This window comes from Phocoena sinus, chromosome 10, assembly GCF_008692025.1.
Source record: "Phocoena sinus isolate mPhoSin1 chromosome 10, mPhoSin1.pri, whole genome shotgun sequence".
In the NCBI taxonomy this organism is placed as follows: Eukaryota; Metazoa; Chordata; class Mammalia; order Artiodactyla; family Phocoenidae; genus Phocoena; species Phocoena sinus.
Window position 1 is genome coordinate 64,333,666 of NC_045772.1, and position 20,784 is coordinate 64,354,449.

The following is a 20,784-nucleotide window of genomic DNA, read 5'->3' on the forward strand; positions in this document are numbered from 1 at the left end:
GCCCCCACTGGAGGGTTTTAAGCAGAGGAATGACTTGATCAGGTTTATGACTTTAAAAGGTCAATGTGAAGACAATTTCAGATTTGGGACATTCTGTCAGATGATTCCTAGGCTCTAAGAAGTCAAAGCCATTTTTTAAAAAAGTGAGTGTATTAGTTTTCTAGGGATGTCATAAGAAATTACCACAAATGTGGTGGCTTAAAACAACAGAAATTTATTCTTTCACAGTTCTGCAGACTGGAAGTCCAAAATCCAGATATTGGTAAGGCATATTCCCAAAGCCTCTAGGGGAGAATCCTTCCTTGCCTCTTCCAGCTTCTGGTGGCTCCCAGAGATCCTTGGCTGCAGCTGTATTGTTCTAATCTCTGTCTCTGCCTTCACATGGCCTTCTCCTCTTCTGTGTCTATGTCTTCTCTTTCCTTTCTATAAAGACACTTGTCACTGGATTTGGGGACCCAGGTAACCCAGGACGATCTCAAGGTCCTTAACTACATCTTGCAAAGACCCTTTTTCCAAATAAGGTTATATTCACTGGTTCTGGGATATGGACATATCTTTTGGTGGCGGGGGTGGGGGGGCCTCCATTCAACCCACTACAGTGGGAGATTGTTCTAGACAAGAGACTAAGAGATATAACATCTAAATTCAATGTTCCAACTTAACTTGGATCCTAGATTTGAAGAAGAAAAAGGCTCCTGGAGAGATCTGTGTCTGATATGCTATGGAATGATTATGACCGCTCTCAGGTGTGAAGACGGGAATATGGTTGTATGAGAGAAGATTCTTGTTCTTAGGAGGTGCCTGCAGGAGCACTCAGGGGTGAAGTGTCATAACGTCCACAACCTTCCTTCTAGTGGATTAGTTCCACTGTCCTAGATATCGTTATGGTGCAAGGCAGTGGTTCTGGCTACTGGGTCAGCGTGACAGAGAAGGAGAAGCGTTAGTCACACCGCTTCTTGGAACAGAACCCGGGCGTCTCATCCTGGTCTCCACTTGGTTCTGCAGGTCTCTTATAAGAGACTGCGCCTGATACGAATTTCTCGAGCGCATGCTTGTGCCTGAGATGAGACAGGACGGGGCTCCTGCCCCTCAGGCCAGCCACCAGGAGACTCCTTTTTGCAGTCGTAACGCTCTGCCATCTACGTTCCCCCCACCTCCTGCAGGGAGAGGCCAGGTGGCAGCTGAACGGACAAGTTCAAAGCGTCTGATGCCCTACAAACCGCCCTGTCTGCCCTCTGCCTGCAGGTCGCACAGGTACTCATCTGACAGCTGGGTCTGGCTGGGCCTGAGCTTTCAGAGCGAGCCTGCTGGATCTCACAGCCATTGAGGGCCAATTGTCAGCCATCTGTTAGACGTTGTCTCACTCTCCAGGTGAATTCTCTCCGCCACACACTGTTGTGCTGGCACCTGGCCAGAGGGAAAGGAGGTGATGGAGGAAATGAGGATGGGGAAGGAGGAGATGAGTGAGAGAGGGAAGGGAGAAATGGAAGTGGAGGGAGAAGTTGAGGGTGGGGAGAGAGGGGAGCAGTGGGGGAGAGTAAAAGAAACTAAATGGGCCAGAGAAGGAGAAAAAGCCTCTCAGGCTTTTTCCTCTCAAGGATCCAAGGGCCCCCCACACAAGAGAATAACTGGTCAAATGACCCCTGCTCAGACCCTGGAGCCCCCAGAACCTGGCCTGGTTCCTGTCCCAAGAGTCCCCCAGTACCACCCCCTTGTCTACAAGGGCAGCTCAAAGCTCCTTAGGCTCTGCAAGATTTGGGACTGCCCTGGGGTTGAGCTCCTTCTGGCTGGGCTTCCTAGGAGGAGCTGGTTCTTCCAGAGTGGGCCTCCTTGGTCTTCTGTATCAGAAGGTATCTATATCTTCTGATCCACAGATCAGGCTATGGCTCCATTCACCGTTGCATGTCAAAGGGAAGAAGTTTTTCAGGCCTGCAGATGTCTTCTGGGTGCTTTTAATCTGTGGCTTAAGTCCATCCAAGGCTCCTGGAAAGACTGAAAGGAAGCAGCAGATCAGTTTGGTTGACCAGGCACTGCAGGCAGAGGAAGGTCAAAAACCAAAGAAAGGAAGGGAGGCATGGAATCTTTACTCTCCCAGGCCAGTGTCTGCACTGGAAAGGGGATTATACAATTTTAAAAGGGTCTTAATATCTTTATTACTATTTCACTAAACTCTTCTATGAACTATCACATGAGGCTTTTATATTAGTTAGAATACTTTTGGCAGGAAGCAATAGAAGACCCAACTCAAAATGACCCAACAATAAAAGGATTATAATCGCACATAATGAAAAATCCAGAGGGAGAGAAGTTTCAGGACTAGTTATTGAGGGGCTCAACATCCTATCCAGGACCCAGGTTCTTTGTATCTTTCTGTTCTGTTAGGCTGGGAATGTTAGCTTTTGTCGTCATATCTGTGCAGTTGTGGTCACAAGATAATTGTGGCAACTTCAAGTATTATGTGCTCACAAAATAATGTCAAAGGTTCAAAAGAGAAAATCCTTTCCCTGTGTTCCTTTTTTTTTTTTAATATAAGCAGGCTATTTTATTATTTTTTTTAATTCTAAAATATTTATTTATGTATTTATTTAGGCTGCACTTGGTCTTAGTTGCTGCACACGGGATCTTTTAGTTGCGGCATGCATGCAGGATCTAGTTCCCTGACCAGGGATCAAAGCCAGGCCCCCTGCATTGGGAGCGAGAAGTCTTACCCACTGGACTACCAGGGAAGTGCCCCCTGTGTTCCTTTTGTTTTAAATAAATAAATTTATCTATTTATTTTTGGCTGCGTTGGGTCCTCACTGCTGCACGCGGGCTTTCTCTAGCTGCCCCGAGCCCGGGCTACTCTTCATTGCGGTGCGCGGGCTTCTCATTGCGGTGGCTTCTCTTGTATCGGAGCACGGGCTCTAGGCACACGGGCTTCAGTAGTTGTGGCACGTGGACTCAGTAGTTGTGGCTCATGGGCTCTAGAGCTCAGGCTCAGTAGTTGTGGCACACAAGCTCAGTTGCTCTGCGGCATGTGGCATCTTCCCGGACCAGGGCTCTAACCAGTGACCCCTACATTGGCAGGTGGATTCTTTTTTTTTTTTTTTTTTTTTTTTTTTTGCGGTACGCGGGCCTCTCACTGTTGCGGTCTCTCCCGTTGCGGAGCACGGGCTCCGGACTCGCAGGCTCAGCGGCCATGGCTCACGGGCCTAGCCGCTCCGCGGCATGTGGGATCTTCCCAGACCGGGGCACGAACCCGTGTCCCCTGCATCGGCAGGCGGTCTCTCAACTACTGCGCCACCAGGGAAGCCCGGCAGGTGGATTCTTAACCACTGTGCCATCAGGGAAGCCCCGCTGTGTTCCTTTTTAAGAGCAAGGAAATTCTTCCAAGAATATCTTCCCATCAACCCCCATCCAGAAGACTTTACCTCCCCTCTCATTTGCATAATTGCATCACCTGCTGCTTCCTTAACCAGTCCCAGGCAAGAGAACTGGAATTACCTTGATGAGCTTAGACTAAGATTTGCCCTGGTGGTGGAGAGGCCCAGAGGGTGTGTTGGCAAACAAAACCACCAGCCGGGAATGGCTTTGGGGGTAGATATGCGATAGTGGCTGCCACGGTTGCCCACCTCTTCTGACATGTGGCATATACTGCCTTGAATTAGGACTGTGCCTATGCGATCTGTCTCTAAAAACTGATGGGGACAAAAAAGCTAAATATATTCCCTATTGAACCCAGCACAGTGACTTGCACCAAACAGGTTCTTCAAAAATAATGAATGAATTAAACTTAAAAACTGCAATAACTGTTATAATGGTATAATTGGCCATGATTACCTTTGTCAAAGACACTTCAGTATTAGTTTACTGTTGGGCTAGACATCTCCAGTGAGCGAAATGAAATATTTAATAAGAACAGAGTGGAGCGGGGGAAGGGGATGAAGTGTGACAGCAATGAGATTGTACTTATACCCACCTCCCCAATGAATTAAACTAATTTGTGAATGTAGACAAAATTCTCATGTAATTAGGAATGCTTTATATTCTGTTCTCTTTTTTATAAGAGAGAGAAAAAGAAGTCTTCTGGCGGGGAGACCAGTGTTCAAAAGCATTTCCTGTGTTATGACTAAAGAAGACATGTCTCTAGTTCTGTAAGACTCTGCTCCTGAATAGTTTTCTCCTGCTGCAGAATCAGAGGGACCCTCAGAGGAGGAAAGAACAGTTTTTCCAGAACCTGATCAGGGCTGACAAACTCAGAGACACCAGTCTCTTGCAATGAATGGGGCAGTGACAGGCTAATAAGATGTCAGCAAAGGGGACTTTCTTTCTTCACGGGGCTGAAGATGGGAACCTTCCCCATCCTAACACACTGGGTGTATTTTCCCTTCACCTTCTGCTGTCCTGTGACTATTGCTACTCAAAATGATGGGCCATGGCAGTGGGCTGCAGGAGCCATCTGCCTGGGTCATCTCTGCCAGCTTCACCTTGTGGCCTTGGTGGACAGAAGCTGACCATCCTGGCCCCAGCGCTTAGGGGAGCAACGCTCCAGGTGAGAGCTGTCCTGTCTGCACGAGTCCAGCCAGGTGGTAGCAGCTACCCACCAAGGAGAGACTCCGTATCTCTACGATCTGAGAATTGATTCCCTGAGATCAGAAGGAGGCCTGAAATGAAGGCCCCCTCACTAGGAAGCTGCCGCCTGGACAGTGGCGACCAGCTGACTTTGCCCCTGGATCAGTGTGCTGCCGCCTGGTCCCAGGAATGGGGCTCCTGGGAGGCGATCTGACAATAGCAGAACGAGATCTCCTTTCTCCAACGGTGGCTCCACCTAGAGCTCCACCCAAAGGCTGGCCTCCGTGTCCCTTCTCCCTGAGAACTGGAAAGGCTGCCGGGCACGGTGACGGCTTCCCCTTGGGGAGCTCGGAGGCTGCCCAGCAGAGTGGAGTGCTGCTTTGGAGTCAGAGCTCTGGGCTCAGATTTCAGTTCGGCCACTCGCTCTGTAGCTTTAAGCTAGATGCTTAATCGCTCCAAGGTTTGATTTCCTCAGCTGTGGAGAGGGGCGTGATGACCTCACCTCACAGGTGCTGTGAAGATCATGAAACACCCAAGACGTGAAAGGGTCTTCCTGCCACCCTGACCGAGCCTCCTCCCCTCCCTCCCACAACCCCAGGCAGGGCTGCCACACACCTTCCAGAAGTTAGAGGCCTGAAGACAGGCTCTCTCTAAGCTCTACCCCACCTGGCCACCTCTGGCCTGATAGCGGGCTGTTTGACAGATTCCCGCGGGAGCAGAGACACCTGCCGGCTGCCTCCCCAACACCTGGGATGACAGGTAGACAAGCCAGCACACTGGTCCTCGCAGCCATTCTCTCCTCCTCACCCCAACTTGAACCTCAGCTCTGCTGGGCTGCCCACTGGCCTCTCCCAGGGTGGGCAGCCTCCGTGGGGTGGAAGCAGATTGCTCCACGGATCACGTCAGGTGAGGGCAGCGTATAAGCTGCACAGCCAGAATCTGGGGCCCTGGCCAGTCTTGGAGCTGCACCCTCTTAGGCTTTCTCCATTTATCCCCATCAAGCCTCAGTGGCCTCAGCAATGGCTGCAGCTCTGAGCCCAGACTTTCCATTTGTGCTCAAGGGCAGATCAGATGATTGTCATCCACAAAGCAGTGACCTAGACCTTGGGGTATGTTTGTTCTTGCTGCAGGCTAACTTCTATTCACTCTCTCTGCCAGCACAGGAGGGAGAGAAATCCTCACTGCAAGGACAGATCCCTCCTCAACCTCTGGCCCTTTGCTCTTTCAATTCTCCAGGCTCTGTTCTACCGGAATACCTTTTCTCAGCTAAACTCTTCTTTCACCTTCTTTCCCCCCCACACCGTAGAGGCTGCTTAAAGGCTTCCAACCCTTTTCACATCCTGGCAGAAGAGAATTCACCTGTAAGGCTTACAGAGGTCATTGGAGGGGCTCGCTACTGGCCACGGGTGACTGGCCCAGGGGCTTCAGGCTCTTTAGTTTCCACCAGCCTGTTCTGAAGGCTGAGGGATGATAATTGGCGAGGCCTGAATCCCATTTCGGGGCACCCAGCTTGCTACATGCGGGCTCAGAGGACAGACCTTTCAGGTATTGTGGGGTATCATGCCCAGCTGAAGCTGGATGACTTATCTGTTCCTTCTCACACCCGAATGTCCTCTTCCCTCCAGAGCTCGCACTGTGGCAATCAGCAGATACCCCGGGTTGGGAAGGTCTCTGAGTACAGCTGGGGTGACCAGCCACTCCAAGGTTCATTTTCACCCCAGAACTCCCATGCTCAGGCTGTAGAAGGAATGTGGCCCATCATTTTGAGTAGCAATAGCTGACTCTGTACTCAAGGATGGGGCTGGGCTGGGCCTCGCCCTGCGGGGCATAAGGCCACCGTTGCTCTCATGATGAATGCTGCAAGACCCTTACAAGCACAAAGCTGAAACAGCGCAGGCTGGAAGCTGTGCTATGCTCCAAGACAGAAATTTTTTTTTTTTTTTTTTTTTTGGTGTGCTGCATGTCTTGCTGGATCTTTGTTCCCCAACCAGGGATTGAACCCTGGCCCTTGGCAGTGAAAGCGCCAAGTCCTAACCACCGGACTGCCAGGGAATTCCCAGAATGTGCATTTTATTTATTTATTTGTTTATTTTTGGCTGCGTTGGGTCTTCGTTGCTGTGTGCAGGCTTTCCCTAGTTGTGGAGAGCGGGGGCTACTCTTCATTGCGGTGCGTGGGTTTCTCATTCCAGTGGCTTCTCTTGTTGCGGAGCGTGGGCTCTAGAGCGCAGGCCCAGTGTTGTGGCGCACGGGCTTAGTTGCTCCACAGCATGTGGGATCTTTCCGGACCAGGGATCGAACCCGTGTCCCCTCCATTGGCAGGCGGATTCTTAACCACTGTGCCACCAGGGAAGCCCCAGAATGTTTATTTTTAAAATGCTCTCCTTGGCACAGTGGATAGGACCCCGTGCTCCCAATGCAGGGGGGCCTGGATTTGACCCCTGGTCAGGGAACTAGATCCCACATGCATGCCGCAACTAAGAGTTCGCATGCCACAGCTAAGGAGCCCACCTGCCCCAACTAAGACCTAGTGCAACCGAATAAATAAATAAATATTAAAAAAAATAAAATGCTCTCCTTAAAGACTAAGGGTACAGAGGTGAGCAATGGGTAAGGGGTGAAAACACAAGGAGGAAAACAAAGATGGTAACAGGGCACCATTGGAATAAGCTCAGGTGAACGGATCTGCACCCACCCCCAGCTCCTGCCACTTGTTTGGCCTCCCCTCTCAGGCCAGCACCCGAGCACCAAAGCTGGCTCCTCCCTTTGGCATGACCTGGCCCTCTGATCATCCTTGTCATTTTTCATTGCTTGGTTCAACCTTTCAGGCCACACCACCAGTCCCTGAGCACGTCACCAAGCTCTCCAGCCACCCACACTTTCATGTGCATTCTTCCCCCACCCTCATCTTCTCATAGTTGCCCCCTACCCCTGCTCAAGAACCACACTGCTTCCAACAGGTTCTCAGAAGAGGGTCCGAATTAGGGAGCTCTCCTCTCCAACCTTCCTTACACACACATTCCTTCAGTTTTCCTTATTATTCCCCTACTTCAAATATTTCCAATGACACACACTGGGACAAGGACCAACACCACAACAACCTGAGACTATTGTGATTTTGTGTCTCGGCCTGCTCCACTTTCTCCAAGCAGTAACTTCTACTTATTTATTTAGCTGTGCCAGGTCTTCATTGCAGCACTTGGGATCTTAAATTGTGGTATTCGAATTCGTAGTTGTGGCATGTGGGATCTAGTTCCCTGACCAGGGATCGAACCCATGCCCCCTGCGTTGGGAGCACAGAGTCTTAGCCACTGGACCACCAGGCAAGTCCCCAAGCAGTAACTTCTTAAAGCACAATCTTATCTGCCATTGTAGGTTTTGGCTAAGTATGGGATAAATCAGCACAATTCCAAGCCCTTCCCATATGACTCCAATATTTTATGAATAATGACGGCAATAGTTCTGGCAGCCTGGCTGGTGACTTGAATTTGGGCTCCACCATTTATTAGCTATGTTACCTACCCCCTTGATACTCCACATATGGTCTCAGCTGACCAAGAACACCTGGGAGCTTTAAAAAAAAAAAACCAGAAAAAAGGCAGTATCTGAAGCTTCACCTCAGACCTACAGATTCAGATCTGCAGGAGGTTCACATCCACATTGAAGTTTGAAAAACACTGGCCCAATGTGAGCCCGTTGCCTCACAGAATGATTTTATAACCAGTCATCAATTCAGGTCTAAGTGAAATAGACAAACCCCTTGGCACAAGTACACAGAAGCCACTTGAAACACTGAGCAAATGATAAGACGGAAACCGCCAGCCTCCTCCATCCCACATGGGCCTTGAATAAGCAGAGCAAATATTTACTATGATACAGCTTGACACTGAAAACAGAAATATCACTTTTATTGACAAGATAGGGCCATAACGGGCAGCTCCACAGAACACAGAAATGAGACAGTCCCAAGACAAGAGTGTAAAATTGCAGCAGACAGGTTAATATTCTTCATCCTCCTCTTCTCCCTCAACACTATCAGCTCCAACCTCCTCATAATCCTTCTCAAGGGCAGCCATGTCCTCACGGGCCTCAGAAAACTCTCCTTCCTCCATGCCCTCACCCACGTACCAGTGAACAAAGGCACGCTTGGCATACATCAGGTCAAACTTGTGGTCCAGGCGAGCCCAGGCCTCAGCGATGGCTGTGGTGTTGCTCAGCATGCACACAGCTCGCTGTACTTTGGCCAGGTCTCCACCAGGTACCACAGTGGGAGGCTGGTAATTAATGCCAACCTTGAAGCCAGTGGGGCACCAGTCCACAAACTGGATGCTGCGCTTGGTCTTGATGGTGGCAATGGCAGCATTGACATCTTTGGGAACCACATCGCCACGGTACAACAGGCAGCAAGCCATGTATTTACCATGGCGAGGGTCGCATTTCACCATCTGGTTGGCTGGCTCAAAGCAAGAATTGGTGATCTCTGCTACAGTAAGCTGTTCATGGTAGGCTTTCTCAGCAGAGATGACGGGGGCATACGTGGCCAGAGGGAAGTGGATGCGGGGATAGGGCACCAGGTTGGTCTGGAATTCTGTCAGATCAACATTCAGGGCTCCATCAAATCGCAGGGAAGCGGTGATGGAGGACACAATCTGGCTCATAAGGCGGTTAAGATTTGTGTATGATGGGCGCTCAATGTCGAGGTTTCTACGACAGATGTCATAGATGGCCTCGTTGTCTACCATGAAGGCACAATCAGAGTGCTCCAGGGTGGTGTGGGTGGTGAGGATGGAGTTGTAGGGCTCAACTACAGCTGTGGAAACCTGAGGGGCGGGGTAAACGGAGAACTCCAGCTTGGACTTCTTGCCATAATCGACAGAGAGACGTTCCATCAGCAGGGAGGTGAACCCAGAACCAGTTCCCCCACCAAAGCTGCGGAAAACCAAGAAGCCCTGAAGGCCTGTGCACTGGTCAGCCTAAGAAAGAAAGGAGTTTTAATTTTAGCCTTGGTGAAAGGTGCAATGACTTCTTTGAATTCCATAATCACATTGACTGAGATCTTTAAAAAAATCCTCTGAACAATATCTGCTAAGAAAGCAGTCCTAAAGAGCTTCTAAGTGCTAAGTGATTCAGAGAAACTTTTCACAATCAACTCTTGGGAGCTGGAGGGAGGGGATCTGTTAAAAGGCTATTTTAAATGAACTGTTTTCACTTCTGCAGGCAGAGGAATCATGAGGTCTGGAATGGATGCAGGGCTCAAGTTTTGGTGACTGGGAGGGCAACCTCTGGTGCCCTTGCTGTGACTGCAGAACAAAGGCAACCTCTTATCAGTTGGAGAGCTACCAACAGCAGGCCTGGGACCACCAGCCCCGTACAATGGACGTCTTACAGATTTCGGCAGCTGCTTTCTGAGCTGGAACACAACAGAATAGCCAAGATCCAATGCCCTGGTACTGGAGTAAGGCCGGGTCTGGATCTGGCTCTACCCGTTCCTTGCCGTGTGACTTTGACCAAATTCATTTCTTAATCTCAGTTTTCTCGTTTATTAAATGAGGAGAATAGTAACCTACTTCAGGTTGTCGAGAATTAAATGAGTATCCGGAACAGTGCTCAGCACAGCAAGCACTTGTTATCAGAAAGTCTATTCATTCTGGGAAAGGTGATTTACTGTCACAATTCCATGTCCCTGTGTCACTGGGGCTTTCCGCCACTTAACTGAGCTATTCTATTGTATGAAAGGATGATTTTGTCATTTCAAACAAAGTACTCTGTTGACAGTCTTCACTTCTCAAGGTGCCCAGAGATTTGTGGACATTCTCTACTGAGCCCCTAGTTCACTTCTCCTGTGGGTCCATACTCTGAATGAGATCAATGCCAGGGCAGGCCCTAGTCTACCAATTTCACCCATTAAGCCTCATGTGGACACAGTAATAACACCAAGGACAAATGCAATTGTTTTGGTAGTTAATGAACTTCACTCCAGAACCCTCAATGGCTTTTACTAGGTTTACCTGTCCCTAAAGGCAGGTCCTGATTTCCAAGTCAGTACTTGTAGCTGAAGCTTGATTTGCAAACATAGGAACCATTAGCCCAGTTCTGCTGGGAAGACGATGATAAACATCTGAAAAAGTATGAAGCCATGAATGATGTAAGGCCATTCTTTTCAAAACAGACCATTTGTTGCTGGGCTTAGCATAATGTGACTTTCCCAACAAGCTATTCCACCCAGGCCTTCATTCTTGATTTTTAATTACTTACAAGCTGCCCACATGCCTAAGGAGCAGAGTCATCTGATTGCCAGACTCTTAATTAAAATGATGCGAACAGAACACTTAGCAACTTTACCGATGTGAATAGTTGCCTTAGATTTTTCTGCCACAGGGCCAGTCCACACTGCCCTGAGCTCTAGTAGAAAAACGAGGGTACTGCTTTTTTGTGATTATATCTTAATACTTTCAAAGTTCCAATGACTTATACTTGCTTCTGTAACAAGGGAGCTCCATTGACTCCACTTTCAGTGTTGATGGAATTTCCCAGTGTCAGCTATTTCTAGTCAGTGTTACACTGGCTTCTTTTGCTATGAACTTTCTGTAATAACATGTCAGCAGTCCAATTTTTATGAATTTGATCAACTAGTTACACGTCAGCCAGCCACCTATTCACTGTGACTAGGATGACCTAAAAAGGGATGTCTCGGCCTGAAGCTGGGAAGCTGCCTGATTAATATGAACAAGGATATTTAATGGTCTTAAATGTCAGTAACACGGTTAAGGTGTCCTGGTACTCACCTTGACTTCAGGTAAACTGCCCTCACTGAATGAGCAATTGCCCAAATCTGCCTTGTAAGACACAGAAAGAGGCAAAAGAACACTATCCCCACCCCACATAGTTGTCCCGTAGCTCAGGACCCCCTGGTTTAGAAGTCCAGTTATTTAGTGGGCAGTATAAAGTTCATTTTAGTGTGCAAAGAGTGATTCTTGCAGTTTGGTCTCTCAAAACTGTAAGAGAAAACTCTCATCCACTTTAAATAAAGTACTGTGTTTACCAGTTTCCGAACTCGGTCCAAGACTAGGTCAATGACCTCCTTGCCAATGGTGTAGTGACCTCGGGCATAGTTATTGGCAGCATCTTCCTTGCCTGTGATGAGCTGCTCAGGGTGGAAGAGCTGGCGGTAGGTGCCAGTGCGAACTTCATCTGGAAAAGGAAAATGAAGCAGCCACCCATCACTAACAACCTGCACAAGTCTGCTTGACCCCAGGGCATCAATGGAGCCCCCAGGATACACCTCCTGTTCCGGACCCCCGGGATCTCATTGGGGTTACTGAGGTCAACTCACCAATGACCGTGGGTTCCAGGTCTACAAACACTGCCCTGGGCACATGTTTGCCAGCGCCTGTCTCACTGAAGAAGGTGCTGAAGGAGTCATCTCCTCCCCCAATAGTCTTGTCACTTGGCATCTGGCCATCAGGCTGGATGCCGTGTTCCAGGCAGTAGAGCTCCCAACAGGCATTGCCGATCTGGACACCAGCCTGGCCAACGTGGATGGAGATGCACTCACGCTGTGAGAGGAAGAAAGGAAATGTCAGAACATGACACATCAGATGGGACATTTAGGAATGATTCACTGTAAATGACTATTAACCTTCAGAAGAGATCAGCACCTTTCTGGAGGCCACTCCTGCCCAGGGACTATTTCACAAGCAACAGCCTAACTCAGAGAAAATGCTTTGGAAAGCCACAGATATGTTAATGAACTACTAGGCAAGACCAAAGACCAGACCTTCGCTTTGTAGCCACATTAGATGTTCAAGGTCAGGTTTCTACCTTCAGAATGATACAAGCTGCTCTAGCAATAGATTTTCCCCAACTCCTGGGAAATATGCCTTCTGATTCCTTAAAGGCATGCAAAATTCCTCCTTCCAGCTGATTCATTCTCTGTATGACTGTGTAACTAGAGCTCATTCTGGTCCCTCTTTAATCCTATTCTTTAAAGAGAAGAGCTTCCGCCTCTCCCTTTAAAACCAGCTTAAACCAGCAAACTACAGCCATATGACTCATGGAGAAAACACCAGATAAGCAGCAGTTACCTGTATTTTAAAAACTGTGGTCAGAGGCAGCCTTTTAACCCTGTGGAAGAACTTAATCTTAAGGAAAAACATTTTCCTTCACTATCAATGCATCTTGAGGGGAGAGTGGTGGGGAAGGTGGGAGGGGGACGGAGACACATGGTAATAAAAGCTAGAAGTGTCACCAAGACTTTATTAATAGTTTAAGAAATTAGCTGTCTTCTAGTAGAATGTATATATATCTCTGGCAACGTGGGGGAAAAGTCTTATAATTTCACAACTGTAACGATGTTAGGATGTTACCAAACTCATTTCTGCTTAGTAAAATAAGGCAGTGAACACAGAATCTACACCCACAGACTTAAGAGAAAAAACAAAAAAAGGATTTTTATTGTATTTCCATCATAAATCAGATTAGCGGTTTTGGAGACAGAGGTCTTTCACATATCAATACCAAATATCTCCCATTACATTCTCTCCAAATAAGAGGGTTTCAAGTTTTTAAAAACTGCTAATAGGAATCTAGTTAAAGAAAATTCAACACCACCTAAGATCTCAAAGGGCCTAGCTTCATAACCCAACATAAAACCCCCAGTCACTCACAACCTTTGATTTATGGTCCCCTCCTTCTCACCTACACTCCCCATAAAACAATCATGGTCTGCTGACCTCCTCAGCAAGTTCACTGTTACCTGCCTCTACTTGCCCAGCTCTAGGGCCGTGGGAGAAAGGGGAGTTGTTTGTTCTAATGAACCCATGACTATTTAAAACTGCATCATGTTTACCTTTAACTGGACTTTGGACACTCCACAGCCCTAGAAAGGAGAGAACCAGAGATCTGTCCGTGACAGCCCCAGGCCCCAGGGAGATAAAGTATCTGAGATGATCCTGTCATTCTAATGAAACACTTCTACTGAATGAAGCCTTCTGAGTTTCTTTCATTGTGCAACGGTATGGTTTAGACTGTGGCCACTGCTTGCCCTCCACTCTCCCCTGGCCACTCGGGAGATGAAGTGAGACAATGGAATCATTTAGTCTAGCCTTTACTGGATAAGCAGCCCCTGACCCTTGTTTAAAAACGAAAAAACAAAAAAACTATTAATCTAACCAGTGTATGCCTGAATAGGTCTGCTGCTACTGCTGCTCTCCTGCCCTTTAAACAGTCCCACTTCTTACGTTCTTTTTTTTTTTTCTTCTTCTTTTTCATTGGGGTATAGTTGTTTTACCCCACTGCTTTCTGAAACAGGTTTTTACCACTATCTTTTTGGTCTTGCCTGGTAAAAAGCACTCAAGCAAGTTGTTACAGTCATACATACGTTTGATAACTGTGGTAGTCCCTAAAGAGGTAACTATTTATTCACTGCATTGCTTTTTAAAAAGATATTATTTTGAAACATCTGATACATACGGCCTACTTTAGGTAGACTTCCAACAGATATTTCCTCAGATACTTGTTTCAGATACTTGTTTGGAAGCTATATAGAAAATACTCAAGTTGTGTGTAATTTGAAGTTTCTTTAAAACTGAGAATACTTTGTCAGTACTAGTTTACTCTGTGACTTTATAAGAAAATCTCTCTTTATGGACTTGTTTTTTTTTAAACCTGTAAGTAGAAAGCTTCAGCTATAAACACCCCACTAAATTAACACGAGAAATGCAGGATTAAACAACGTGACAGTAATTCCCTTCAAAGGAGGAGCCTGCCTACATCCCTCCAGGTGGATTGGTGCGAACGGAAGCGCTCCCCCCACCGCACCCCACCCCGGCCCGGCCACAGGTGAGGATGGGTGCGAACGGAAGCACTCCCCAGAGCCCGACAACAGGTGAGGATGGTGCAATTGAAAGCTCTCGCCAGAGTCTGGCCACAGATGACTCAGCAGCGAGTCATAGGGCGCTGGAAAGGCAACGCCTACCATGCGGGAGCACACGAGATGCTCCAGCACACGAGATGCTGCAGTGGGAAAGTGAGATCATTGGGGGAAATGGGAGGGATTTTCAGGTTTCATAAGTCATTGGGAGCCAGTGTGAAGGCTCCCTGGCCTTCCTGGGGCGGTAGCGGGCCCTGGGGGGGATGGGTGCCCTCTATCTAGGATCAAATAAATGGGCTTTCCACTTCCACCGAGGGCAGTGCCCAGGCCACACCTTCGAGCCGGTAGAGGGGTCTCCCGGGTGAACTCGGCTTTCCGCAAGGCCACCAGAAGCCAGTTTGCCTGGAGGCGTCCGGAACGTGGCCCCACGTGGACTGGGGTCCCGACGTCCCTTCGGACTCCGCACTCTCCCCCCAGCGCCACCACCCGGGGACCCCACTCACCATGACTGAGACTTGTAGGGTTCTGCGGGGCTGGAGGAGGCGAGGGGACGTCCACGAAGCTCTCCCACTGACAGACTACCAAGGAGTCCGGGGGAGAAGTAGTGAGAGGGAAGGCGGCCCCGACGGATCCTATATACCAGGATCCTGGCCACGTGTCGGAAGGGCGGGCACCGGACTCGCCCCGGCCTCCGCGGCCCCGCCTCCGAGCCCAAGGTCCCCGGCCGGATGCCCAATTTTACCCTGCCCGCGGAGAGAGGAGGGGCGCGTGGCGCTGATTGGTGGGTTCAAAAGTTCGAAACGAACTCTACGGAACAAGCCAGAAGAACCCGGAAGGGGAGGTGGCATCCTGGGGCCGGAGAACGGGCCGGTGGGGTGGGAAGGAGGGTGGACACGGTGACTGGAAGGAGAAGGGAGGCGAAGCGTCTGCACAGTCCTCAGTGGGTGCGGGAGGCGTCAGGGGGCAACGCCTAAGCGAAAAAGGCACCGAGTTAAAGGGAGCCCCGGCGGGAGCCCCAGGAGCGTGGCTCCTCCCGCTGCCTGCTAAGCCCCCTGCTCCGCCCCCGGGGCCCCAGACACCGGACCCTGGAGGGGCGGCCCGGCAAAACAGCTCCCCAGCGGGCCCGGCCTATGCGGAGCTCCGGCGCCCGCTCCCCTCGCAGCTGAGGGACTTCCAAGAGAGAAGGGCTGGCTCCCCATTCCAGGTCCTAATTACCGTGAACCGGCCCGAAGCCCTTTTTCTCACCATTTTTAAAAAAATTTTTCTTGTTATAAAAATATGGAATGCTTCACGAATTTGCGTGTCATCCTTGCGCAGGGGCCACGCTAATCTTCTCTGTATCGTTCTAATTTTAGTATATGAGCTGCCGAAGCGAGCACTTCTCACCTTTTTTTGTTGCTTTTCTTTATTCATTTTCCTACCTTTTTATTTATTTATTTATTCATCCATTTATTTATTTATTTATTTACCTACCTTCTTTTAAATGAATCTTGTGGTTCCTAACAGCAACCTCCTTCCACTTGGTGCAAAGGCAGGTTTGTTGTTGTTGTTTTGTTTTTCAGTTCATTATAATATTAGCCTTTATTCTTCGATTGCGTACTATTCAGAGTTGTTTGTTTTTCAGACTATATTAATCACATTTCATCCATTGGACAAACCCTGTGAGTTATCCCCATTTTACAGATGAGGAAACTAGGGCTTAGAGGAATTAAACTAGTTGAAGATCACACAGCTGGAGTGGTGGGGCTGCCCTTGGGCCCTCACTACCTTGTACTACCTCATCCTAAATATACCACTCTTGTTATGGAACCCAAGTTCCTGTGTCCCAGGCACACTGAGGCCAAACAAACTAGAACATGGGAGTTTGGAGCACAGGTAGATTTATTGCAAGGGCTAAGCAACAACAGATGGCTGGTGCTCGAAAGACCAGACCTACCCAATTGCTTCCAGGCAAGGGCGTTTACAGACTGTTGGAGGGAATTCCCTGGTAAGGGAAAAGAATCTGAAAAAAAAAAATTAGATGTATATGTATGTATAACTGAATCACTTTGCTGTACACCTGAAACACAACATTGTAAATCAACTATACTTCAATTAAAAAGAAAGAAAGAAAAGAGAGGAAGATAACAAAAGTGACTGAATAGTAGAATATGTTACAGGGTTTTTTCCTGAAGAAGAAAAAGGCAAAATAGGTTTTGGATACTGAATAGGCGGAAGTCAAGATACACTCCAACTCATCCACACAAAATAGAGGCTGTGGAAATATGTGCAGAGATTCCTTTTCAAATTACAGTACATAGTTCATTCATCAAATGCTCATTGAGCACCTATTGTGTGGCAGGATATTCTGAAATCTGGAATAACTAGCATCTTAGTCTGTTGCTAGATATTTTAGTCTAATTAGTGCTTTCCAACTTTTTAATTCATTCCACAAATATATATTTAGCACAGTTTCTAGGTGCTTGGAAAAAAGTTTGTGAACAAAACTGACAGATCTCTGCCTCATGGAGTGAATGTTCTAGAGGAGGATAGGGAAGAAAGATAAACAATTAACATAATAAGTAAACTATATAATTTGTTAGAAGGTGACGAGTGCTATAGAAAAACAGCACAAAGTAAAGTGGAATGAGAGTGTTGGGAAGGGAGAATGTGGGAGGAGGTTGCAATGTAAACAAGATGGTCAAGGTTAGCCTTAATGATAAGTGGGATTTGAACAAAGACTTGAAGGTCCTGAGGGGCTAGCCAAAATAGCTACCTGGGAGAAGAGTGGTCCCAGAACATGGAGCAGCTGCACCAAAGGCCCCCCAGGCAAGAGTGTTCCTGGAAGGAAGAGCAGGGATGCCAGCTTGGCTGGAAGAGATGAATAGTAGGAGATGAGGGTTGGAGAGGCAATGGGAGCCAGATCTTGTAGCTTCATGTAAACCACTACAAAGTCCTGTGGTTTTAACCCTGACACGGGGAGCCTATGTAGGGTTCAAAACATTGTAGGGACATGACCTGACTACCTTTTTTTTTTTTTAATATCCCTCTGGTGTTGTGTTGAGAATAGATTATAGGAGGGCACAGGTAGAAGCAGGATGATAACTCACTGCAGTAGTCCTTCTGAGAGATGATGGAGACTCAGACCGGAGTGGTAGCAAGAAGAAGTGGTGAAGAGTCGTTAGAGTTGGCTACATTCTGAAGATAGGGCCAGAAAGATTTCCTGAAGGCTCACATGTGAGGGAAAGAGAAGCCAAGGATTACTCCAGGATTTTAGCCTGGTTGAGTAAGATGGTTTTGCCATCAACAGATGCAAAATGTTGGGAATGGGGTAGGCTTGGAGAGGGATGACATGAGTGGTTTGTCTTTGGTCATGTTAAGTCCAGATGTTGATGTCCACGTAGAGGTGGAGACGCCCAGGACATAGCTAGATATGAAAGTCTGGATCTGAAGGGAGAGAGATCTGGGTAGAGATATACTTCTAAGTTCCATCCTAAAGTTATGACATGGGGTGAGATCACTAAGGGAATGACTATAGAAATAGGAGAGAAGAGGACCAAGGATTGAGTTCTGGGAGAGGAAGCAGACACCATGAAGGACACTGAGAAGGAACAGCCAATGAGTTAGGAGGAAACCTGAGAGTGTGAGGTACTGGAAAGCAAGCAAGGAGTGATCAGCAGTGTCATATGCTACCAATAGGCCAAGCAAGAGAACTCAAAAATGACCACTGGATTTAGCCACATAGAAGTCACTAGTAATTTACAGACAGTTCTGGGTGTACTCTGATGCTTTTGCAAAAATGTTCCTATAAAAGGGTTTCATCTTCAAGGAATTCATAGAAAAGACTCTGACAAGTACAGGCTTCTGGAAACTGACTATACTGCTGAACTGAATGAATAAGCATTTTCAGAACTCTAATGGAAAACTGATGAATTCATAAAAGTGCTAAATTGAAAAAAAAATTAATTACATGGGATTGAGTGAACTGATGATGATGATTATAATTTTTGTGACCTTCTGTTTGAAAAAAAAATCCCCCAAGGACTCAGAGGCAAAAATACACAAATCAATTTTCACTGCAAAGTAAAGGAGCTGTTACAGTGGAGGATTACTGGACTGAATATCAATATTATGACATAGTATGAGTGTGTTTCGTGTTTGGTAATTGCCATCATTGTTGCTTTTGTTGTGGTCATCCATTTACAATGCTTGGTGTCAGTTTATCTCTTGTGAAAATAAAATACAGTGTGTGTGTGAAAAAAAAAAGAAAAAGAAGTCACTAGTAACCTGGATGGGAATAGTTCAGTGTGGTAATTTTCAAATAATAGGCATTTTATTTTATTTATTTATTTATTATTTAGTTATTTATTTTTTGCGGTATGCGGGCCTCTCACTGTTGTGGCCTCTCCCGTTGCGGAGCACAGGCTCCGGACGCGCAGGCTCAGCGGCCATGGCTCACGGGCCCAGCCACTCCGCGGCATGTGGGATCTTCCCAGACCGGGGCATGAACCCGCGTCGCCTGCATCGGCAGGCGGACTCTCAACCACTGTGCCACCAGGGAAGCCCGGCATTTTACTTTTAGATTCTGTTTTCATATGACTCATTAACGAAGTACCTTTATTTTTCTTCCTCTAACTCCCTACCTCCTCATATTCAAGCAAATTGCCCCTGAGGAAACACACTATGTTTAAGGGCTTTGCAGTCCTGATTACTTCAGTTTGGATTCTGGCTTTTTTTGGTTTTGTTTTCTAGCTGTGGGTCCTTGAGCAAATTTCTTAATGTCTCTAAATCTCCTCCCTTATAAAATGGGGATAATATATAATTCATAGGTGGATACACTGTTGTGAGGGCTAAATGAGATACATAGTACGGAATACATACACATAGTAAAGGACTACGTGGTACTAAGGTGGTGGTGGTAGACAAAATTAGAGATGAAGATTCATCCTCTTGCATTTTAAAATCATTTTAAGGACTTCCCTGGTGGTGCAGTGGTTAAGAATCCGCCCGCCAATGCAGAGGACACGGGTTCGAGCCCTGGTCCGGGAAGATCCCACATGCCACGGAGCAACCAAGCCCATGCGCCACAACTACTGAGCCTGCACTCTAGAGCCCGCCAGCCACAACTACTGAGCCCTTGTGCCACAACTACTGAAGCCCACGCACACAGAGCCTGTGCTCTGCAACAAGAGAAGCCACCGCAATGAGAAGCCCACGTACAGCAACGAAGACCCAACGCAGCCATAAATAAGTTAATTAATTAATTTAAAAATCATTTTAAACATTGGGATCCATATTTAAGTTTTCTTCCCCCTGCTAGGTTTTTTTTTTGGGGGGGGTGGGGAATCTTTTTCCTGGGTGGACAGTTAAAAATTTAACCTCTACGTAAACAGGTCTTTATGGGTCTAAAAATTACTAAGTGAGGAGAGGCTTACTTTCTAGTTGACAGTTTTCAGAATTCACCACAAACATGTTGAGTTATTAACAGAGCCAGTGCTCTGCGATTTTTGGCAATATAACTTTGGACAGGCATTTCTCCTCCTTGGACCCCAGGCTTTGTGTGTGCAATATGAGGGGAATGGACAGGGTCATCTCTAAGGCCTCTTCCAGCCCTAATATTCTGTAATACTGTGACTTGAGACTTCTGCTGTACATGTGAGCTGTGCAAAAATGAGCAAAGTCAAAAACATGCTTCATTCAGTCCGGGTCTTCTAAGAATTACCAGTACATTAGATACATACTTATACATGGGGCTTTTGTTGGAGTCTTACAATGCTTTAGGGAAAGAAGTGTTGCATATCTACTCTGGCCCAGGGGAGCTTGGACTTTAAAATTTATTTATTTATTTTATTTATTTATTTTTGGCTGCGTTGGGTCTTCCTTGCTGCGTGCGTGCTTTCTCCAGGTGTGGCGAGCGGGGGCTACTCTTCGTTGCGGTGTGTGGGCTTCTCATTGCGTTGGCTTCTCTTGTTGCGGAGCACGGGCTCTAGGCACGCAGAGCTTGGGCTTTAAATCACTGCATATAGGATGTCCACAACATTAGTAAAGAGAAAAGAATTCAGATATAACCAAACCTTAGGTTTTTTTCAGTCTAACTCCTGATTGCTATGCTAGGATTCCAGTAATACTGAAGAATTTATCTTGGTCCAGTTACAAATTACACGTTACAAATAATAATGGCATGGGGATATTTTGTGCTCATATAGCAATTTAGAACAAAATATTTTCTATTCCAATAGTGCCTTGAAAGAGTTTTCAAAAATAAGTTTTTAACAAGTGTATTTATTTGGAACTGTGGGAAATAAGGTCCTGAGACTTGAAATAATTTACCTTGAACCACAAGAGGTGGAACCCAGAACAAACGCCTACAATGGCAGTTGCCTCTT

The 20,784-nt window shown here is 47.2% G+C and overlaps 1 protein-coding gene and 1 non-coding gene across 2 annotated transcripts; both read right to left on the reverse strand.

Moving 5' to 3' along the window:
- Nucleotides 1-8,428: 8,428 nt before the first annotated feature.
- Nucleotides 8,429-15,079, reverse strand: LOC116760705 (tubulin alpha-1C chain-like). The gene is made up of 4 exons (XM_032646000.1): nucleotides 14,923-15,079; nucleotides 11,882-12,104; nucleotides 11,591-11,739; nucleotides 8,429-9,521 (listed from the first exon to the last, which is right to left on the reverse strand). The coding sequence occupies exons 1-4, from the start codon at nucleotides 14,923-14,925 to the stop codon at nucleotides 8,547-8,549; spliced, it is 1,350 nt and encodes a 449-aa protein (XP_032501891.1). The 5' UTR covers nucleotides 14,926-15,079; the 3' UTR covers nucleotides 8,429-8,546.
- Nucleotides 15,080-15,691: 612 nt separating this feature from the next.
- LOC116761439 lies at nucleotides 15,692-15,798 on the reverse strand. The gene has a single exon (XR_004352006.1). It is a non-coding gene; the product is annotated as a U6 spliceosomal RNA (small nuclear RNA).
- Between the last annotated feature and the right edge of the window lie 4,986 nt (nucleotides 15,799-20,784).

Bases quoted from the DNA above. Each gene is read 5' to 3' on its own strand.
- LOC116760705 (XM_032646000.1), bottom strand. The intron at 11,740-11,881 runs GTGAGTTGACCT...TTCCTTTTCCAG, and splicing joins CCTGGAACCCACGGTCATTG to ATGAAGTTCGCACTGGCACC. The intron at 9,522-11,590 runs GTAAACACAGTA...TTTCTTTCTTAG, and splicing joins TGGACCGAGTTCGGAAACTG to GCTGACCAGTGCACAGGCCT.